The sequence below is a fragment of the Gossypium hirsutum genome, chromosome A12 (genome assembly GCF_007990345.1).
Source record: "Gossypium hirsutum isolate 1008001.06 chromosome A12, Gossypium_hirsutum_v2.1, whole genome shotgun sequence".
NCBI lineage: Eukaryota > Viridiplantae > Streptophyta > Magnoliopsida > Malvales > Malvaceae > Gossypium > Gossypium hirsutum.
In genome coordinates, this window is record NC_053435.1 from 107711236 (window position 1) to 107732186 (window position 20951).

Genomic DNA, 20951 nt, shown 5'->3' on the forward strand with positions numbered 1-20951 from the left:
CCCCCAATTAGCCATTGATACAAAGAAATGTCTGTCATGTTCTCATCCTCTTTATTACCTTGTACCATCTCATCATATTTCACAGAAGTTAATATTTGATTGTGTTCCAAAGGGGTAACTACCACCTTGGCCTCCTTAAACCAATATCCCCTATCAATTGAAGAACATATTTTCTTTGAGAAGATACAATGTCATCCTTTGACCTGTCAACTTCATGAGCATATTTTGCTATTATATTACTATTATTTTGTTATTTTTATTTAGATATTGTATAATTCTTATTTTATTGTTAATTCTGTTACTATTTTAGAAGTATTTGCTTGTTAAGTTACAACTATCTTAACATTATTTAAGTATAAATATTTTTTTAATATATTTTCAGTTTTGTTGAGAAATATTTATTTTAATATTTTTAATGTATTTGATTTAGTATATTTTTTAAATTTATTTTTATATATAAAAATACTATAAAAAATTAATACGGGCAGGCCGAGTGAGCTCGAATTTAACATTTTTTATTTAGACTGAGTTTAGATAAAATTTTAAACCCATTTTTCGGGTTAGATCGAGCCCAAACCCAACCATGTTTAATTAGATTTACTTTTAACTACCTCTAACAATATTACTAACAATCTAACTGCCCTAAATTCTTTCTACAAAGCCATTATTGCCTTTATGGAAGTTGTTTTTCACTGCATTGTTTATAATTTTACAATTGGATCCTAAAACCTTTGAAATTATTTCAATATTGGACCTTAGACATATAATAGTTTCGAATTGAATCTATTTAAAAAGAAGATCTTTTGTCTCATGGTAACCAGCTCTAATCTCCTTCCAAAACTTTCGTTATTAGGTTAGCGTAAAAAAAATTATTATAGTATTGTTATTTAATGCTTGTAGTTGAAGCTCTCGAATCAACGGGGGAAATTCAATTCAATTCGATTGTTATAATCTAATTTGCAATGTTTTTTAAAATAGTTGTAGTTGAATCAATCAAGCTATTGGTTTTCCGATTTGATTAAAAATCATTAAAAATTTAAAAATAAAAATAAAAATTCCGATTCAACAACCAATTCAATTAATATTTTAGTCGGTTCAATCAGTTCGTATAGTCTCCCAATCTAACCAGTTCAAAGTCACTTTTCAAACCGGCTTCCCAACTTATTCTCGATTTGACCAACTAATTCAATTTAGTTCAAACAACACTGCTAATATGTGTTTATATATAGAAAGTTAGTATTTGGTACATTGATAATGTACCTTTTTTATTCCACAAATAGTCTAAAAAAATTGTCATGTATTTTTTTTTTTTAAATACTTACTATACCCTATGAGACACTTGTCAATCCATAGTTCTATTTGTGAAATCTAAAATTTTCACCAATAGTGTACCAAATATAATATATATATATTAATTTTAGAAGTGAAATTAAAAATTGTTATGTCTCGTCTATTTTTTTAAATATTAATTAAAAAATATGATAAACTGCAAGTGAATCAAATAATTTGTTGAGACAAAATGCAAAATGCAAAATGCATGCATGTTTATTAATTTGTTCATGGGGCTAAAAGAATCCACTACAATGAAATGGTAGAGAAAAGGAGGATTCAATATCTTACATTGAAGTGACTAACTACAGCAACAATGCATGAATTTGATTCTCTCCAACAAAAGAAATGTTTCTTTTCATTTTTCCCTAAAATTATACTTTGATGTTTAAAAATGATAAAATTTTAATTTAATTTTTAAAAAATTATAAAAATATAAATTTTTAAAATTTTAAAATTATATTTTAACTCTCATAAAAATAAATAATTTAATCTCAATCTCCCCCTCAAAAAAAAATTCTAACTTTATTCGAAGTTATCAAATATATCAATCAATATATTTTTTATAATCTCGAATATAATCGAAATTCAATATAATCCGAATTTAATTTTTTTTTAAAAATGACTTGGATAGCATTGCTGAGTCAGCCAGGTCAGATATTAGTGTTAGAAGAATGTGGTTTATGTGGATAATACTGTAAATTAACAAGGAGTAGGGAAGGCCTTGGTTAGGGACCATCCCATGTCCTTTTCTTCCTTCTTTAATCTAATTTGGTGGGTTTTTTTAAATAAAGAATATTGTGATATGAGAATGCTAAAGGATTAATTTTGAACATAAAATTTGTTGCTATTTTAAAAAATAATAATTAAATATTTAATTTTAAGCAGTGGCCAACAATAATAGAAACAGATTGGTCCAAAAGAAAAACATTCTGCTTTGCATTATTGCTTTTTGGTGACTGAAAATGAGAACGTGATACCTAATTACGTTGATTCATCCATGGCGGAAATGAGCTTTTTTTCTATTCCTTTCACACACACACACAGAATGATTAACACGCAGTTGTAGCTTAGACAAATTGTCAACCCATGTGAAATTTGTTTATTTGTTTATTTATAGAATCAATGTTTTTCGACTTTCAACTTTGCACCATTGATTAAAATATGCTTTGATGAGAAGGACAGGGAATTACCAATTTACCATCACTCACATTCTTAAAAAATATGTAATAAAAGTGTTTATATTAGAAGTTAAATTGTATTTTATTTTTTCTATATAAAAATGGGCAAATTAATTCATGTAAATTAATTCAAAGAGCAAACTGATCTTTTATATTAAAATAAAATATCGTTCATTTGTATTGTTAAAATCTGGCGTGGTCGATGGAACGAGATTTGACACCCTTCTATTACTTTTTTTTTTGTTAATTTTTATCCGGTACAACTTTAATCACCATTTACAAGCATGATTTTGACAATTGATAGATGGATACTACGCATTTAAATGGTGATGATTATTCTATTGAAAAGTCGCAGATGAAAAAGTATCAAATAGGATCCCAATTTGACGAAATAATCAAACAATGATAGTGGCGTATCATGTATGCCTCATGCTAATGAATGGGGACTAATTTTTAACAGTAGAAATGGATGAAATTTTTAACAGAAAGATCAATTTACTCTTAATCTAACATTTAAAAACTAATTTATCTATTTTTTATAATAGAAGGGACAAAATACAATCTAACCTTTCATGATACTTAAGTATAATCATATTTAAACCCAAACCCTAAGAATTTAACCTTAGCAAGATAATGCCATTAGCAATTTATTATCATTTTTTTAAGGAAGTATCATCATTAAAAAAATAAGTGAACACATGGGTTATTTAAACAGCGAATTCATGTGCATAAGTCGAGCCAAATAATTAATGCTTTTAATTTCGATGGAAGAAAGGTTTTGTTTTATGATTGTGTCTTTTTATTAGTTAATTCAATTGCATCCTTCACAATGATATCTAAATTAAATCTTGTAGGGCCTCCTTCTTTTGCTATTAATAATTAGGAAGGTATGCCGAAAGGTTGCCTACCTGCCGAAAAATACTCACCGGCCATCCCCATGGCCAGCCAATCCCTCTTATTTCACTTATTAATCATACATATAATATTTCATATTTTTAACATTTCAATTCAGTCCCCTATGTACTTGTCATATTGATAAAGTTCTGAATTAAATATATTCACCTTATCAATCGATAATATAGTTTACTCTATGATTTGTGTTTTAGTAATTTAAATATAGAATTTGTTGAATTATATATATAGGAGTTTTTAATATTTACATTTTGTCAATTTGGTCCTTATTCTTTTCTTAAGTTAAAATTTATTATTCAATTTTTCAAAAAGAGTCAAATCACTTTTTTAACGGAGATAGTGATTAAAACATTAATTTTTTTAATAATGTAGGCATGGAAATTTGTATAGCATTCCATGTATACTTTATGCTGACATGACATTATATTTCTTTTATATGTCATGTCAACAAATAATTCAAAAACATATTACAAATGATTCATAAAAAATAAAAGAAAAACATGAAGTATATATTGATTGTCATATGGACTACCATCAGGAGTGTATCTAAAAAGGGCAGGTAAGGGTCTGGGCTCCCCTTAGCTTAACGAGAGAATTGCATTTATAGTCTCTCTCTAAAATTACAAGATTCAATTTAATCCTTTTTAGCCTTTGATTAAATAGAAAAATTATAACTTTAGTACTTTAGAAAACTAATAATTTAATTTAAGTATTTTAATACAAAATTTTTAGCTTTGGTCCCTCCAAATTTAATAATCTTATCTTGGTCATCTAAACAAAATTCTTAGCTTCGCCCCTAGTTATCATGTTTAATAATTTAAGGCTTTAGTCAATATTTCTAATAAAAAATAATAATTCAATTATTTTTTTTTTAAAAATTGAGAATCAATTTTATTTTTCGAAATGTAATGGACACAATTATAAATGCAAGTATAAGCCAAAAATAATTTCTAAGCTTTGAACCGATTTAATTATTGGTTGGAATTTAAATGCATCAGCCAGTTTTCTCTCCTCCTGAAGCCACAAAAATTGGCGTATGGATAACGTATATGTACATATTCTTCCAATCCATTTCCACTAGACAACATATATAGGTTAAGATCTACTGTTAATCCCTGTATTAGTAAAGAATTTGAGACTTGGTGTTTGTATTTTAAATGTTAAAAATTAAATTTGTTTATTTTTTTAATTTCAAAATTTTAATCTATACAGCTAAATTAAAATTCTAAATTGATAAATTCTTTAAAAAAAATTATGACTTTAACATTTGAACTGATATTTTTAAATAAAAATAAATAAATACAAAGAATAAATCTCAAATTTTATCAAAATACAAATATATATATATGATTCTACCCATTATTAATAAAGTAATAAAAAACTTTACAAACATATTTAAAATCACACCAAATGTTTTTTTAATTATTTTATTATTTTACTCCAACCAATAGCGGGTTGGCTTCCGGCCCCTATGCAATTTTTTTATTTAGGATTTTTAAATTTTTTAAAATTTTAAAATAAAAAAGTTAAAATTACATTTTATCCTCTCAAAAATAATAAAATTTTAATTTAATTTTTTAAAAATTATAAAAATATAAACTATTCTGATCATAAAATTAAATTTTTATTATTATAAAAATTAAAATTTAATTTTCACCCTCTAAAGAAATTTTCTGCCTTCCCCCGTCTCCAATACAAATATAACTATCAACTTAGAGTGGGTAAAAAAATATAATTCCACTGAGAATAATAATCCTACATATATAAATGTATATATTCCATGCACACTCATATAAACGTGCCCTTTTTCGTCGTTGTCAAGTGGAGAATATTAATCAACTTTATCCTTTTTCTTTCCTCAAAGACTCCATTAACCCTTCTTCTTCTTCTTCTTCTTCTCTTTCTCTCTCCCTTAACCCTGAAGAAGATGGTGACCTCTTCTTTCATCTCTCCTCAGCTCTGCTTCATTTACCATCTTCTTCTCTACAATTAAAAACCCTTTCTCCATACCAAAAAAAAAAAAATCTCCCGTTTGATCTTCTTCAAAGCTTTTTCCTTTTTTTTTTATGGGGGCTGGTGTTTCTTCTGATCTTGATGCTCAAAAGGGTACTACAAATTTTCAATTAAAAACAGGTCTTAACGATGTTCCTGAAAGTTGCATATCATCTATATTCATATACTTAGATCCTCCAGAGATATGCAAATTAGCGAGACTTAACAAAGCATTTCGTGGAGCTTCGTTGGCTGATTTCGTATGGGAAACCAAGCTGCCATCAAATTACAGGTACCTGGTTGAGAAAGTTCTTGGTCGAAACCCAGATTCTTTGAGCAAAAAAGAGACTTTTGCTAGACTTTGTACCCCTAATCGTTTCGATGGTGGCAACAAGGTAGTCCTTTTTCTTTCTTTTTTTATTCTCTTTCTTGTTCATGCCATCACCGATAAAAAAAATGTAAAATGAGTATTGTTTTTTTTTTTTTTTTGGTGTGTGTTTGTTTCCGATTCTTAGGAAGTGTGGTTGGATAAAAACAGCGGTAAGCTTTGCTTGTCAGTATCGGCCAAAGCAATGAAAATAACAGGGATTGATGATCGGAGATATTGGAATCACATTCCCACAGAAGAATCCAGGTAATAATACCATAATCATTTCTATCTTTTTCCTTCTTTTGTTTTTTATATCTGTTGAGGGTAGGTGTGTTTTTCGACCCTCCAACAAAATAAAAATATTCTACTCACTCTCATTTCAGTTCTGATCTCTTTTTTGAACTCACAAAGTTTAAGGAGAGTTTGAGGAATGTCTCACCACTAAAAAAATGTGAACAATTCATTTTGATGGATTCGAACTCATACCTTTTTATAATATATATTAGTGAATCACTTAATCCGAAACTGACCTCCTTCCACAACCAACTATTGTATAGAAATTTTTTTAAAGCAATTCTGTTTAGGAATATGTTCGTCATCAAGGGGTGTTGTATATTTTGCCATGCCATTGTGATAAAAAGGGAAGAAAGATAACAACATTTCTAGTTTTCTGGATGGGATTCTAAAACAGAATAAGAAATAAAAGCAATGTTTCCTTAATTTTATCTTTTTCAACTTTTTTTTGGTTTACATTACTTTTAAAATATTATATTTTTTTTATTTATTCCCTAAACTTAGATTTATGAAGTGGAATTTGAAGATTATGTCGTATCATCAACTGGAAATTAAAAAATAATAATTTATTAAAAGAAAATTCTAAGTGATGACATATTTTTGAATATTACATCATTATATATTAATGAAATCTAAATTTAAAGACAAATTTGAGAAAAGCTATCAAGTTTGATGAAAAAAACGGTTTACTTACCAAATTTTGAGACTAAATGTTGGCTTTTATCCCAAAGAAAAAACCTTCTAGATTTTCTGATCACCTTTTCCTTTTTGAGGGAAAACACTTATGTTTGCAACTTGCACTTGTGACCCTAAAAGAGACTAAAACCAAAAATATTATATTATATTGCAAAGTAGATGCCTTACCTAATGAAAGTTATGGATATACATTTTTATACATCCCTAGAAACTTGTAAAACTAACATTATCTAATTTTAGAAGCAAGAGTTACGAGCTCCATTGTATATGAAAATTACACTTTCAATTTTTAATTGGCAACTAGTTTAAATCCTTACGTATCATATAAATAAATATATAGTTCGCATAGATATTAATTATGTATTTGATATGTATATATATAGATTCGAGACAGCGGCATATCTTCAACAAATTTGGTGGTTCGAAGTGGTTGGGGAATTAGAGTTCGAGTTTCCACCAGGATCATACAGTGTGTTCTTCAGGCTGCACTTAGGCAAACCCTCGAAACGATTCGGCCGACGAGTTTGCAATTTAGATCAAGTTCATGGTTGGAACACGAAGCCTGTAAGGTTCCAACTCTCAACATCAACCGGCCACCAAATCTCGTCTGAATGTTATTTGTACGAACCTGGAAACTGGGTTCATTACCATGCGGGTGATTTCGTCATTGACGACTCGAATCCGACAACAAAAATCAAGTTTTCGATGATGCAAATCGATTGTACACATACAAAAGGAGGTCTTTGTGTAGATTCTATATTCATATACCCTAGTGAGTTTAGGCAGATGAGATTTAAGTAAATTATAAAAGAGAAGTTTTTATACTAATTAGTAATTAAATCAAAATGGGTTTTTTTTTTACTCATCTTTATATTTTGTCCACAAGGATATAATTTGGGCATTTTTTTTTTCATGTTTCTAATGTTTCAAAAAATTTCATTTTAGATGAGTTAATTTTACAATATTTAACTATGTTTTGTTTGGTGGGTTAACCCATCTTTTTCATTTATATTAAAAATATGATCTTATATTCTTAAATATTGGATCTTTTCAAATTAAACAAACCATATGAATAAACATAAACATATTGAAATTTATATAAACCTAATTAATGTGTTAAAAGATATTTTGATCTTATAAATACAATATAAACATAAGAATTACAGGATTAGATTATATGATTTTTTTTTTGCTCTAATATGTTAAATTTGGAATTTGGTCATTATAGTTTAATTTAGCATAACTTGGTTAACTAATTTTACAGTTTAATTAACTAGTCAAACTAGGTAATACAATTAACTATTCCGGCTTAAATGTTGATACGTTTTTATTTTTGGAGACATTACTTTTTTCGGAGGAAAAAAAAAAGATTCATGTCAACATGATAAGTTGGAATGGGTGTTCCATGTTAATATTTTTAACTAAAATAACTATTAGTGTTAAATATTTGAACTAATTAATTTTATTATAAAAGTAGAAAGATCATGTTATGCGAAATTAAAATATAGGGACTAAATCTCAATTTAAATATGGTAGAGGGACAAAATCATAATTTCACCTTTTCCTTGGAATAAATTTAGACAATTGGGTTTGAAATGGACCCAATTGGGCCCAATTATTGAGTGGTGAGGAACAATTCAACCACGTTGGCGTTCTTATCTATAGCACCAATGGCCCGACCCCATAATTGTTCTTTGATTTACAGAGCTGCATGTTAGCTAGTTTTACTTTGGTTAAAATATGAGATAGGTATATGTAATCTTTATAAATTTAAAATTCATTCTATATTTTTAGTCTTAAGAAGTTAGTTTCTCTACTTTTCATATTTCAAAATTTAAGTTCAATTATTAACTCTGTTAAATTTTTTGGTTAAATTTGTTGGTTTAATATTTTGAAATAAAAAAAATACTCACTTAGTAATAATGTAACTAAAAAAATTACATTGTAATGAACCTGAATAAAAGAATATTTATAATGTTAACAATTTGACCTGAATTTTGAAATCTAAAAAAGTACGAAATTAAATTCCTAGAAATAAAGTATAAGGACTAAATTTGAAATTGAGTATAGGGACTTATGGCACATTTTAGCCTTTTACTTGTGTTGGATGATTTTCATCAAAGGTTAAAAATTGGTTAAAATACGTCGTTAGTCCTTATACTTTGATAAAATTTAAGATGTAGTCCATGTACTTTAAAACACTAAAAATTAAGTCATCCTACTTTTTTTTATTTAAAATTTTCAATCCACTCATTAAAGTCATAAGTATTTTTAATTTAGATTTGTCAATTTAGCATGTTAAATTAGGTTGTCTTTATGTGACGTGGCATATGATTAACGAAAAATAAACATGTTAAGTTGACAAATTTTAACATCAACCGCCAGCAACAATAATAATTAAGAAGGTTAAATTTTTAAAATTTAAAGTTTAAGGATTAAATCTCAAATTCTATAGAAGTATAAGGATTAACAACAAAATTTAACCATGAAAATTTTACAATGAAAGAAACAACAATCTTTTGTAATGCTTTTTTAAAGTTTTTTTAAAACAACCCATCAATGATTTCATGATCCAAAAGATGGACTAACTCACTTGTCTCTTCAAAATGTCAAATATTTGCTGGTGCCAAGTTTCTTTCATTTGATAATTATTTATGGTGGGGAAGCAAAGGAAGCAAATTCCATTGTTTTATGGGTAAACTATATAAATTTATATGGTGACCCATTTATGTTTGTGTTTCTGTTTTAGTTATCTAATTTTAAAAATTTTTAATTTAGGCACTAAAGATTGAATTTGTTCCTATTTTGATCATCCACAGTTAAATAGATAAAGAAAAGTCTTTTTTAAAATGGTATAATAACACATTTAGTTCTCAATACTTATATGTTTTATCAATTTGATCCTTATACTAAATAATTCAACAAATTTAACCTTTCACTTTAATAAGTTCTATCAATTTTTTCCTTAAACACATCTTCATCATAAATCAAAATTATAAAAATGAGAACAAGTTTAATTGGAAAATGCTTGTAAGGTGTCATTGTTGGGTGAGGAATTTATTTTTTTTTCATTTTTTTTAGCTGAGAAATTGGTAATCTCCTTCCTGCTGAAGCAAGTCGAGGAAATATTTTTTTCATCAAATTGAAATTGAAACTGAACTTGAAACAACCAAAGCACATCAAGAACAAAATATGGGTGTTCCAAAAGATTGATTAAGTACAAAAAAGAACATTGTGCTTATTTTTCCATTAAAAAAAATTAGAATGATAATACTCTTTCATTGCTCTTTTTTTTTTTTTATAGCAAGAAGACAGATGATGATGATGTTGAATAAAAGGGCCTTTTTTTTGGTATTCATTCAAGGTAATTTTGGAAGGGAGAGACATTAAGTCCATATATGTGGATTGAGGTGGTGGTAGAGGAGTAAGTCGCTCTAACCTTTCTCGACAGAAAAATCCTTACCATCCCACACTGCTCACCATATTCAGAGGCTCGAATCATAAGAATATTGTTGACCTTTCTTTCTTCTTCTATGTTTTTTTATTAAGGAATTGGTTTTGTTTTTGTTAGTAAAAATGTGAAGGATGTTCAAGGAATGTCCACACCCAAACGAGAAGCAAAAGTTGCAGTTGTGTAAGGAGTTGGGATTGGTATCGAGACAGATCAAGTTTTTATTTCAAATTAGGACCCAAATGAAGTGCTCTATCATCAGTGCAGTTATGGCCTATAGAGCTCATTATTTTTTATTTTTGTTTCATTCTCCTTTTATTCATACACTTTTTTGGTTATGATATTGATCAGGCACAACACGAAAGAGCTTATAAGTGCACTCTTTTGATTTTGAAAAGGAATTTCCAGTAATAATAATAATAATAATAATAACAACAAATCAATTGAAAAAAAATCCCCAATGCTCTTCAACAGGAAGGAGACTATCAATTTTCTCAACTCGAAAAAGAATTACAAAAAACAATTCCTCACCCAAAAACAATGAGGCCTTACCCTATTAAAATTTTTGTTGTTTTTATAATTTCTATTTATGATGAAAATGTGTTTGAGGACTAAATTAATAGAATTTATAAATGTGAAGGCTTAAATTCTTGAATTATTTAGAATTAAGATCAAATTGATAGAATATGTAAGTAGTTATGGCTAAATGTGTTATTTTACCAGTCACAAAAAGGCTTTTCATTCTCAATTTAACGGTGGGTGACCAAAACAGTAGCAAATTCAAACGTTAGTGATTAAATTGAAAATTTTTAAAATTAGGTGACCAAAACAGAAATGCTGGCATAGTTGGGTGACCATTTTTAGAATTTACCCTTGTTTTATTTGTATATTTATTATTCTTTTCTCAATTGTCCGATTCATCTATTTCTTAAAACAATGTCCTTTGTCTGATTTTTGGGTTAATTTCAAAATTCCTTTCTTTCCAAGATTAGCTTTTTAAAATATTTAAAGACAGATAAAGTTCAATTACTTACAAATCCCACATAAAAAATAGAAACTTTTTTTGTCCCAAAATAAAATTATTTGAAAGGTTGATTAAAATAGGGCTTCAATTCAATTTTCTGTCCTTTTTAGCTTTTGGCTTTGGATCTATCGCTTGCCACCAATTCTTCTCCATTTAACTTCACCCTTTACTGAAATTTAGGATTTGGGTATTTCCTGTTTGTTCTGTTTAATTTTCCTTTTGATTAGTTTTAATATGATTTCAGCTTTGGGTAACAATTTTGTATTGATCTTCATTGAAAACCCAGAATAAAGGTTCTCTTTTTTAATCTTTTGTTGCTTTTATAGACAATTGTGAATTGGGGTTTCTGATGTTTTACAGTTATTGCTGAAGCTATACAAAGGATCCAAAAATGGATTATTGTGGTGATTTTATAGAATTGCTTGGACCTGATATTTCTACGAAGATTCTCATGAATCTGGTTAGCCCTTCTGATCTCATTAGGGTTAGCTTGGTTTCTAGTTCTTGGCATCAATTTGGTAAGCAAACCAATGTCTTTGGTAGAATTTAGCTTTGTGTTCTATTATATAGCGAAGAATCAGCATTGATTAATTCGATAGGATCGGTTTTATTCATCTTGCAGTGATTGAAAATGGTCTTGGTAAACAGCTTTGCCTGAAATTATTTCCTGAAATTTCCGGTATTGTTCATACCATTGAGATGAACAACTTGATAGATACCGTTGGACATAAACAGGATGATTGTGATGAGTTGGAATGTCTTAGGAAGAATCATAGAATCTATACCTTGTTGGCTCGAGCGTTTAACCCTTTCATAAGAAAAGATTGTATATCGGATGCCATTATTGCATCGAGCACAGATAATTACCCAGAGGAAAGCATCAATAATACTTTGGAGCCATTTGATAGAATAGACACCAGAGCATCGTATTGGTCGAGTGAAGGGCAAAACAATCCTGCCGTCTCCGAGACTTTACTTTATAAGTTGATGACCAAGATGTGTATCGTTACAGAAATCCATGTTCAGCCATTCCAAGGTTTTAACTCTAAATTGCCGTGCTCGTCTTTTGCGTGTCCAACTTGCCTATAGTGAAAGCCTTAGAATTGACAGAATTATGTTTGTGTATCAGCTTATTTTCAGTACGGCTTCCCAATATACTCGTCTAAGGCTGTCAGATTTAGAATGGGTCATAAATTGCAGAGCGAAATGACGGATAGTTTGACTTCTAGTAATAAATTGGCAGATGACGAGTTCATTTGGACATATACTTCACCAGAATTTCCAATGGTTCAGGTAAGCTTCGTGTCGACCAGCTGGATTAGGCTTTGGTTTTAAAGTTATCTGCTTCATTTAACGGATCCAATAATGTATTTCCAGGAAAATTGCTTACAAAAATTCAAGCTACCAGAGCCTGTTCTTTGCATTGGAGGATATATGCAAGTTGAGTTACTCGGTAGAGTTCAGAGACAAGAAATGGATGGTTTATATTATATATGGTTCTCTCTCTCTCTCTCTCTCTTTTAACTTTTCCCAATCACTGAGATGTAAATTGTAAATCATGCTTTAATTTAGGCTTTAACAAAATTTAGAATGATAAAAATTGATTCGAGCCTTGTGCAGTATCTCCCATGTTCAAGCTGTTGGACGACCGCTTTTTCCAAGGTTTGATATAGAGATGCTTGATTCATCAGGGAGGTGTGCTTTGAAGTACTTGCCCGAAACAGGGAAATGTACACTTTCTTCACGACCACTTACACGGGAAAATGGTGCATCTTCTCGTTTTCGTACATTCACTGCAAGATTATTACAGAGAGGCACAAGAGGTTGGGAACAAATGTTATTGAATACATTACTTCAGGCAAGGGCAGGTCGTGCTAACGATGCAGATGATGAACCACCCCCTGCTTCACCCTAAGAATTGTTCATAACAGTTACAGTTTGGTTTCTGTATTTCTGCTTGCCCTGACATCAGATTCTGTTACTGCAAATAAGAAGATAGTGAACCTGAAAAAACTGACTGGAAATCCTGTATCAGAGTTTTTATACATTTTGTTGCTAAAGTGATGTAGTTGAGCTGTGATGAGGAAAATATGAGCCATGCATGAATCAAATGGAGGGCAAATTTAATGATCATTTACTTACAGCCCAGTTCCTGTATTAAAAATCAATCAGATTGTATTAAATTAATTTCTGTATCTCAGCTCAAAAAGCAACATAAATTTTCTATTAAAATTTTCATTCATTCTACTACTAAAAGTTTATCACTATATAGTTGCATGAAATTTATTATCTAGTTATTTTATCAGTCATACTATTTTTCATTAGTATAAAGAAAAAAAATTAATTTATTCTTTTATTTAACGTAAAAGAGATTAATTTACCTATTTAAAGAAAAAGCTAAAATATAATCTAGCGCATCATTATATATAAAGTTCTCCATGATACTATCACAACTATTTAACAACTATTTAACAACGGAGATTGCAAAGAAACATAAAGGTGGGCAGTGAAACATGTAAAACATCAGATTAATAAGAAACAGAATCTGTTCTCAAGTTCGTTCAATAGATTACACTTGCAAGACTTGAAAACTGGAAAACCTTGAAAAAGTAGGGGGGAAAAGAAAGAAAATGATCACTAAATCCCTACTTAAAGCACAAAGTGATTTCACAACAATGCCATATTGAAGAGGCAGGGAAAGAAAAAACAATAGGGAAGAAAAGGGCCGTTGTTTCAAATGCTCTGTACATCGATTTGCCCAGTACTCACCCAACAGAAGAGCCATTAATTGGGGCCATATTACGTTAGTCATGCTTTCCAGCCATAACCAATATTATCGTCGAGTTCGTTGTTAAAAAACCCATTGTCGAGGAACTCTTGCGCTATATCCGAAACTATATCATCCTGCAAATGAAGAGTCTGAGACAAATCAGGTGCTCTCTGGTTGAATCCAGTGTTGCCACCTGCTGCTGAGGAGTCACTGTTCGAAGCACCTTTAAAACTGTTGCTTCGACTCGGAGCAGGCCCTGCTACACCTCCGGATGCATTAGAAGTAGCTGCAGCTGGAGCAGCAGTGTTGTTACCGTAGCCCATTCCATTTCTTCCCACACTAGCATTCCCATTCTGCCCACTCAGAGACTGCTGTTGCTGTTGAACTGCGGTATTGTTATTAGACATATCATGGTACAGCTGTTGCATCATTTGTTGTTGTAAAACCTGGTTACCCTGAGGCGACTGCGGATGGTTCTTCTGCATTAAGTTACCACTAAGCTGTTGCTGCTGCTGCTGCTGCTGCTGCTGTGGAGTTGGTAACAGGGGACTCGATAAGCCACTAACAGGCAGACTCTGCATGGATCCCGGTAAAACGGCAGCAGGCCCTTGGAAGTTTGAAGATGGACTCTGGTTAGAACTATTGAAGGAAGAGGCTTCCTGATGAAGTGAGTTAGGGTTTGAATTCATAGAGTTCTGCCTACTAAGCAGATTCTGGTAGTTAGTAAGTGCCAAAGCAGCTTGTGCTGAACCACTTAAAGTTCCTCTACCGACCATGTGATGGTTGTTGCCTAACGGGTTGTTCATTCCCGGATGTAATGCCACTAGCTTATTCAGCGTATTCCTATCGGTTGGCAGACCCTGAACGTTTGCTAACTGCTCCATTTCCTGCATTTTTTGTATTTGGAGCTTGGCTGCACTGGCATGTCGAAGATAATTTTTCAAGCCATCTGCAAATATGGTTTTTAAGCAAACAAAATTATTATGTGCCTTAACTGAATACCACCCAATCAACAACAAAAGAAAGCTTGAAATTATTATATTCTTGAAAGTAATAAAAAATGAAAACATGTCACATTATAATTGGAGTTTAAAACAGTCGCATATAAAGTACAATTCCATGATTTTAATAAGTTGGATTGATGTACAAAATAAAACTATAAAAAATGTTAAGAGGTCAGTAAGGCAAATGCACAACTTACCAATTGCCCCAACCTTGTGTTCCCGACAAAAATCTATTAGATCTTTCATGCTACTTACAACCTCAGCGATCTATAAATAAATTACGCCAAACTGTAAGGGAACTCAAAAATGAATATTTATTTACTGAATTATAAATGCAAAAGGCGAAAACTTTACCTGCAAACATCTCACATATCTTTTCGAAAAACCCAAGTCATTCAATGACTGTGACTCCAAACTCTTCACAAGCTGCCGTCCAGCCGTCAGGACCCTGAGAGAAGTAGCCATGTAATCATGTTGAATCAGCAAAATTCTAACGAGCAATGACCAAGTAATAGCAAAAGCACTCACTTAAACCTGAGTTAAAAAGAACAAAAAAAAAAGAGGGAGGGGGGGTTCAAGACCGTCCAAAATAACTTTTTGGATGCCTCTGGCTAAATAGCACTCAAGGACGGCTACAATTTAAAAAAAAAATCAGTTTTTGGAGCAAAGTATCTCTTGAAATCTCAAGGGCTCTAACAGAAAGAAATCTGTAAGTGACCATGTGACATTATTCATCACAAAGAATAATTTATATTAGTAAAAAATCAACTCACATATTGCTGTTTGTTTGCAAGTCCTGCTGAGAAACCCCCTCAGATCCACCTTCAGATATTGTGCTCTGGCATTTCTGTGCAACCTGAAGTAACTGGTTTACCTACATAATTTATGAGGTTCAAGTTGCATCAGATGTCCTTAAAGAACTTAAACAAATGAGCATATTATCAAATATGTTAAGCCAATATAGATTTTAGGAAGTGTTTTCTGAACAGAGGCAGAATACATAAACCTGGTACACATACCGAATGCAATTTTTGAGATTAGAGGAATAAAATAAAGCGGCAAAAACAATGTAAATCTTTGTCCTGATAAAGGTGAACGTCAAGTCAATAACATTATTTTGGGCTTTCTTGTTAGTATCCTAATATTATCAACATATTCAGAGCAATATTAACATCGTATTTGGATGTGAAGGGGCTAAAATAGAGTAGAGCAGAATGGAGTAAAGGGTTTAACCTACCTTGTTTGGATTCTTTTATCCCTAACCTATCTTATTTGAACTAAATCCACCTCATTTTGGAAGTTACCTCAATCGGAAGGGTTTGTATTAGAGTACTCCCAATCCTTTGAAAACTTATTTTCGTGACGGTTTATATACAACATAATAGCACGTAAAACCCTCTAGCTTTCACTACTCTACTCTCCTCTCCATTCCCAAATAAGGTAGAGAAGGCTTGTTATCCATACTCCTCTCACTTTTCACCTCATTTACTCTTTTACCTTCAGATCTCAAACACGTTGCTAAAAAATTCTAACTCCTCTATTTCCATTTCATAGGATTTAATTACCATAAAATCTTTCAGGCTTCCTCCACTAGTTCTTCGTCTCTCAATTTCCTTTGTTCCTCCCTAACTGTTTCTGCCTATTCTATCTCTACTTCTTCTACTCAATTTGGCATCAGTGTTGGGCAAATCCAAATAAAGAAAACAAGGCAGCAATAAAATGACATCACTTGCTGATTATTCAAGTAAAGATGTTAGCCATAGTAACTGAGTTTCAGTTGCCCTACTCATACAATTTCTCTTCTTTCTTTGAAAACTCAAATACAACTGTGTACTAATATAAAACAATAATTAACTCTAGTACTAACACGAGTCTGATATCTACAAAAAAAAAAAAGGAGAGAATCATCATAAGGAATGTAAACCAAACAATTTGCATCGTTACATAGAAATAAAATTAGATTTCTTACAAATGCAAGAGAAATAGCAAAGGAGTAATTGTGTATTTGCAGAGGAATCATCAATAATAAGTTAGAGCTAATAAGATGCAAGTTTTAGTACCTGAGGTGCAACCAAACGACGAGGAAAGAGTTCTTCATGTCTACGGGCGCAGAACTCCCAAGATAATATCTGCAAAAGAAAAGTGCCAATAGGTTATTCCCTAAAATAACAGCAATAAAAACTGCAAAATGTGAAAAAAAAATTAGTTAACCTTTAAATCCTGAGTGAATATGATGCGAAGCTGCCCCTCACGAACAACACGAAGCTGCTCATATACACTCTCCTGAACTGCTTTTCCATATTCCAACATCATTATTCCAGAAGGGAATCTAATCTCACGGGGCATGTCCAAAAACAGAAGCTCATCAACTACTCCACTACCAAATTTGATTTCATTAAGTCTGGGAAGTACTTCAAAAGTAGCTTCTGTAAATATAAGAGTATTTATTTAGGTCAGAATCAAATGATAGGATGCCAAGTAGCGAGAGTGATTATGAGTGACTTCTAAAGTAAAAACACATATAGTAGCCGCAAGCATAGGCACACGTCCTCTAACTAATTAGACAAAATAAGCATAAACAATGGAGTCCATAAATCCAGAGATGTTATGAATCGATACATATTAACTTCAAGTCATTGGTATACAATATATTGTCTAATTGAGAACACAAAAAAAATGAGAGAGCTTATTTGAGAAAAGTTTTAAGGTGGAAAAAAGAATCAGAAAATCCATAACCCTAAAAATTCAAAGAAATTCCATCTCTCTCATCTATCCAGTATGTCCATACATAGAGAAAGAGAAAATGATCTTCTATAATCACAGAAATGTGAATGAGTTAAAAATGAAAATGAAAATAAAGTAATGAATTTACTGCAGATAACATTCTATAGAAAACACAAGATAGGGACCATCTTTTTTTCATACCATATTTCTAAAATGTATTTCCTACCAAAATCAACTAAAAGAATGATCTTTACAACAAAGCAAATGCTCATAAATCTCTTACCGAACCCCCTTCCAGATTTAGACCCACAAATATCACAATGCCAGGCATCCTGAAATTTACATAAAGAAAGTCAGAATACTACTTATTATAAGACAAGCATATTATTTACGAAGCCAAGTGATGGATGATATTATTCATACAGAAGAATGCATGCAATTTTACCAAATCAGTGCAAACAACTTAGCAAAAGGCTTAGACTTCAAGATAGAAAGACAATTTTCATGTGTTTCAAACTAGAGGGAAGAAGCACAAAGACTAACCATAGCAGCTTGAGGGAAAACACCAAGTGCATGACTCCCGACATTATCATACAGTGACAAACACCATCTCTTCTTTGCACGAGGAGAATAATACTCTGCAACGAATTTCCTCCAGTATGCAAAAGTATTGTCCTACAAAATCAAGAAGACAAAATAGGATTCAACAAAACTTTGAACCTCAAATTATCAAGTTGAAAATAGTTGATGTAAAGTCAGTAACAACAAGATAACCAAGTATGCATCAGAGTTTATAGTAGATTTTTACACAAAAGTAAAAACTTCATTAAGGCAGGAAGTTAATTGAGCATGCATAAGAACACAGAACATATTTTCCCCCAAAAAAATGCAGGTTTAAGAGGAGTGAAGCTGTTAAATGAAAGCAATTAAAATTCTACGAGAGGCAGTAAAAAAATAAACTCACAGGTGGCCTTTGCCGTTGGTGATATAGGTACTGCATTAGCCGGCGGGCACATACACCACCATCAAAGGGACGCCTCATTGCAGCTGCTTGCTGCATTCCTTGTTGTTGCAATTGCTGCCTCAACTGCATTTGCTGTTGTTGCTGCTGCTGCAAGTGTGCTCTCTGCAATGGTGGTATTGACTGCAAAAGCTGTTGCTGTTGCTGTTGCCTAAGTCTCTGTTGCTGGAGCAAAGCTTGTAACTGGGGGTTTCGACCTTGCAACTGCATGGAATCCTGTCTTTGCAGCAACTGCTGCAACACCTGCTGTTGCAGAAGGTCTTCTTGCTTGATGTCTAATCGGGGTTTTTTCTGCAGCTGAGATAGATTACTAGGATCTTGCATGAAGGACCCTGGGACTCGTGGACCCATGGGAAGTGAAACTTGCCCAGTTTGTGATGCAGGCAAAGACGTAGCAGTAGAGGCCCCTTGCTGCAGCAGCTGACTCTGCTGCATTTGTTGGACACTTGTGTCTTGATGAGAGCCCTGCTGGCCTACAGAAGATCCATCAACAACTGATGAACCTGACATGCTTATATTGTTGGAAGAAAATGACATGGGCGATGCTGGTAATCGCATATATGAATCTGTATTAAAGCTAGCACTTCTCTGCAAGTGGGGACCTCCTGACAATGCCGAATTTGCATCTGTGACCAAAGAACTTGCCCCAACACTAGGTCCTGAGTTTGCCACACTGTTCAACACCGCACTGTTGATATCCCCCGAAACCGGACCCAGATTAGGACGCCAAGTTCCAGGAATTGAATTAGATGAGTTCTCATAAGGTGAGCTCAAGCGAGAGTTAACTACAGCCTGGGACAGCCCATCTCCTTGGAAGAAAATTCCAGAACTCGAGGAAGATTGGGTTAAACCCCCAGCCACCCGAGAAGGTGCCATTGGAGGCACCGCCCCCTGGTGGCCGGTGTCTAAATAGCTATCCAGAGCCAGGCCTTTCTAATAATAAATACGCCCTCAACAATTTGTTGCAGAGATCTAAAAACAATGTATAATAGAAAGAAAAAAAAAACAGATGACAAAAATTAGAATTTGAATTGCACGTGCTTCAAGAGAACAAAGTTTCAACTTTTCTAACACTATTCCACTCAGATAAATCAATCAAGACTAGAAACACTGAAAAAAAAAAGGCCCAAAAAATTTCGAAGACTAAACCCCGCAAATGTTTTAAGAAAAAACCTAATTTTGGAACCAACTCACTAAACCAAGAATCACTAACTAGAATACTCGAAACCTAAAATCCTTTCACTTTAAAAGGACAAATAAACGATCAAATCACTCAATACATAGAACTTAACTGATAGTAAAAGTTTACCCAAATTGATCACAAACCATCAAAATCCCATAGTGTTATCGAACTCAAATTAGAAAAATGAGAGACCAAAAAGAAAACCAGATTGACCTTAATTAAAGACTTAATAGCAAGCTAAACAAGAAGATCAATAAATAGCAAGCAAAAAATCACTTCAAAATAAAACAAAATTCGCAATAAAAAAAAAGCAAAACTTTCCTTATTTTAGAGATCGATCGAAGCAGAATCGAACTAATAAAATCATTAAACAGCTTTAATTAAATCAAACGGATTAAACCAAAAAAAATTAAGCAAAACGAAGCTACTAACCTCAAATCGCGAGCTGGAATGGGGAAAAAAAAGCGAAACTTTACTTTTTTTAATTTTTATCACTTAATTTGAAAAAAAAAAAGTGGTAGATAGAGAAGGAGAAATATTTCAAGGAAGCTGTTTATATACCTAGCGGGAACGACCGTGACGGAATTACCGGTAGCACCGGTAACTTTGCCCTTTGTCACCTTCATATGTCGTTTGAGTTACCGACACGTGTCCAACCAACGAGTCGGTGTTAGATCTCGCAGTGGCGATGCGAGCTTGTGATTGACGTGGCAAAATCTAATTCGTTTGATAGATCGTGAGGAAGATGCTATTCTGGGTAACTAGTAAGTTAGTACCTTTCAGGAAATGATCTGCTGTGGTTTGACGTAGAGTAAGGCTTTTTTGTTGAATAGGGTAAGTCGCGTTTAGAAAACATGACGTGGGAGGAATTGATTGGATGTTGAAAGTAGGTGTTTTTGAGATTCGAGAATAAAGGATTGTGATCTCGGATTTCGCATTAGATATTAATTTTAATTAATTAACTATATTATTATACGGTTAAGGATAGGGATAAATCATC

At 32.0% G+C, this 20951-nt stretch overlaps 3 protein-coding genes across 4 annotated transcripts; 2 read left to right on the forward strand and 1 right to left on the reverse strand.

Moving 5' to 3' along the window:
* The first annotated feature begins 5216 nt into the window (after window positions 1-5216).
* LOC107936819 (F-box protein PP2-A11) lies at window positions 5217-7639 on the forward strand. The gene is made up of 3 exons (XM_016869591.2): window positions 5217-5809; window positions 5930-6048; window positions 7158-7639. The coding sequence occupies exons 1-3, from the start codon at window positions 5489-5491 to the stop codon at window positions 7573-7575; spliced, it is 858 nt and encodes a 285-aa protein (XP_016725080.1). The 5' UTR covers window positions 5217-5488; the 3' UTR covers window positions 7576-7639.
* Window positions 7640-11164: 3525 nt separating this feature from the next.
* Window positions 11165-13382, forward strand: LOC107936843 (F-box protein At4g00755). The gene is made up of 6 exons (XM_016869609.2): window positions 11165-11436; window positions 11610-11767; window positions 11872-12285; window positions 12379-12542; window positions 12627-12745; window positions 12870-13382. Exons 2-6 carry the CDS (start codon window positions 11641-11643, stop codon window positions 13162-13164), a joined length of 1119 nt encoding a protein of 372 aa, XP_016725098.1. The 5' UTR covers window positions 11165-11436; window positions 11610-11640; the 3' UTR covers window positions 13165-13382.
* Window positions 13383-13751: 369 nt separating this feature from the next.
* LOC107936842 (probable transcriptional regulator SLK2) lies at window positions 13752-20499 on the reverse strand. 2 transcript variants are annotated; one of them, XM_041083762.1, is made up of 10 exons: window positions 20384-20499; window positions 18712-19740; window positions 18291-18422; window positions 18031-18079; window positions 17235-17449; window positions 17084-17152; window positions 15797-15897; window positions 15378-15471; window positions 15221-15290; window positions 13752-14968 (listed from the first exon to the last, which is right to left on the reverse strand). In XM_041083762.1, exons 2-10 carry the CDS (start codon window positions 19642-19644, stop codon window positions 14058-14060), a joined length of 2574 nt encoding a protein of 857 aa, XP_040939696.1. In that variant the 5' UTR covers window positions 19645-19740; window positions 20384-20499; the 3' UTR covers window positions 13752-14057. The 2 variants fall into 2 exon arrangements, with proteins under 2 accessions (XP_040939696.1, XP_040939697.1); XM_041083763.1 differs by having other exon boundaries at window positions 18712-19456; window positions 20384-20478.
* Between the last annotated feature and the right edge of the window lie 452 nt (window positions 20500-20951).

What these genes read in the sequence shown, in the direction of transcription:
- LOC107936843 (XM_016869609.2), top strand. Translation starts at nt 11,641, where the DNA reads ATGGATTATTGTGGTGATTTTATAGAATTGCTTGGACCTGATATTTCT. An exon ending in CAGAATTTCCAATGGTTCAG is followed by an intron (nt 12,543 to 12,626) that starts GTAAGCTTCGTG and finishes ATGTATTTCCAG; the next exon opens with GAAAATTGCTTACAAAAATT. An exon ending in GATGGTTTATATTATATATG is followed by an intron (nt 12,746 to 12,869) that starts GTTCTCTCTCTC and finishes AGCCTTGTGCAG; the next exon opens with TATCTCCCATGTTCAAGCTG.
- LOC107936819 (XM_016869591.2), top strand. Translation starts at nt 5,489, where the DNA reads ATGGGGGCTGGTGTTTCTTCTGATCTTGATGCTCAAAAGGGTACTACA. An exon ending in GTTTCGATGGTGGCAACAAG is followed by an intron (nt 5,810 to 5,929) that starts GTAGTCCTTTTT and finishes TCCGATTCTTAG; the next exon opens with GAAGTGTGGTTGGATAAAAA. An exon ending in ATTCCCACAGAAGAATCCAG is followed by an intron (nt 6,049 to 7,157) that starts GTAATAATACCA and finishes GTATATATATAG; the next exon opens with ATTCGAGACAGCGGCATATC.
- LOC107936842 (XM_041083762.1), bottom strand. Translation starts at nt 19,644, where the DNA reads ATGGCACCTTCTCGGGTGGCTGGGGGTTTAACCCAATCTTCCTCGAGT. An exon ending in TATTCACTCAGGATTTAAAG is followed by an intron (nt 17,153 to 17,234) that starts GTTAACTAATTT and finishes TTTCTTTTGCAG; the next exon opens with ATATTATCTTGGGAGTTCTG. An exon ending in TTGCAAACAAACAGCAATAT is followed by an intron (nt 15,472 to 15,796) that starts GTGAGTTGATTT and finishes TACTTCTCTCAG; the next exon opens with GGTCCTGACGGCTGGACGGC.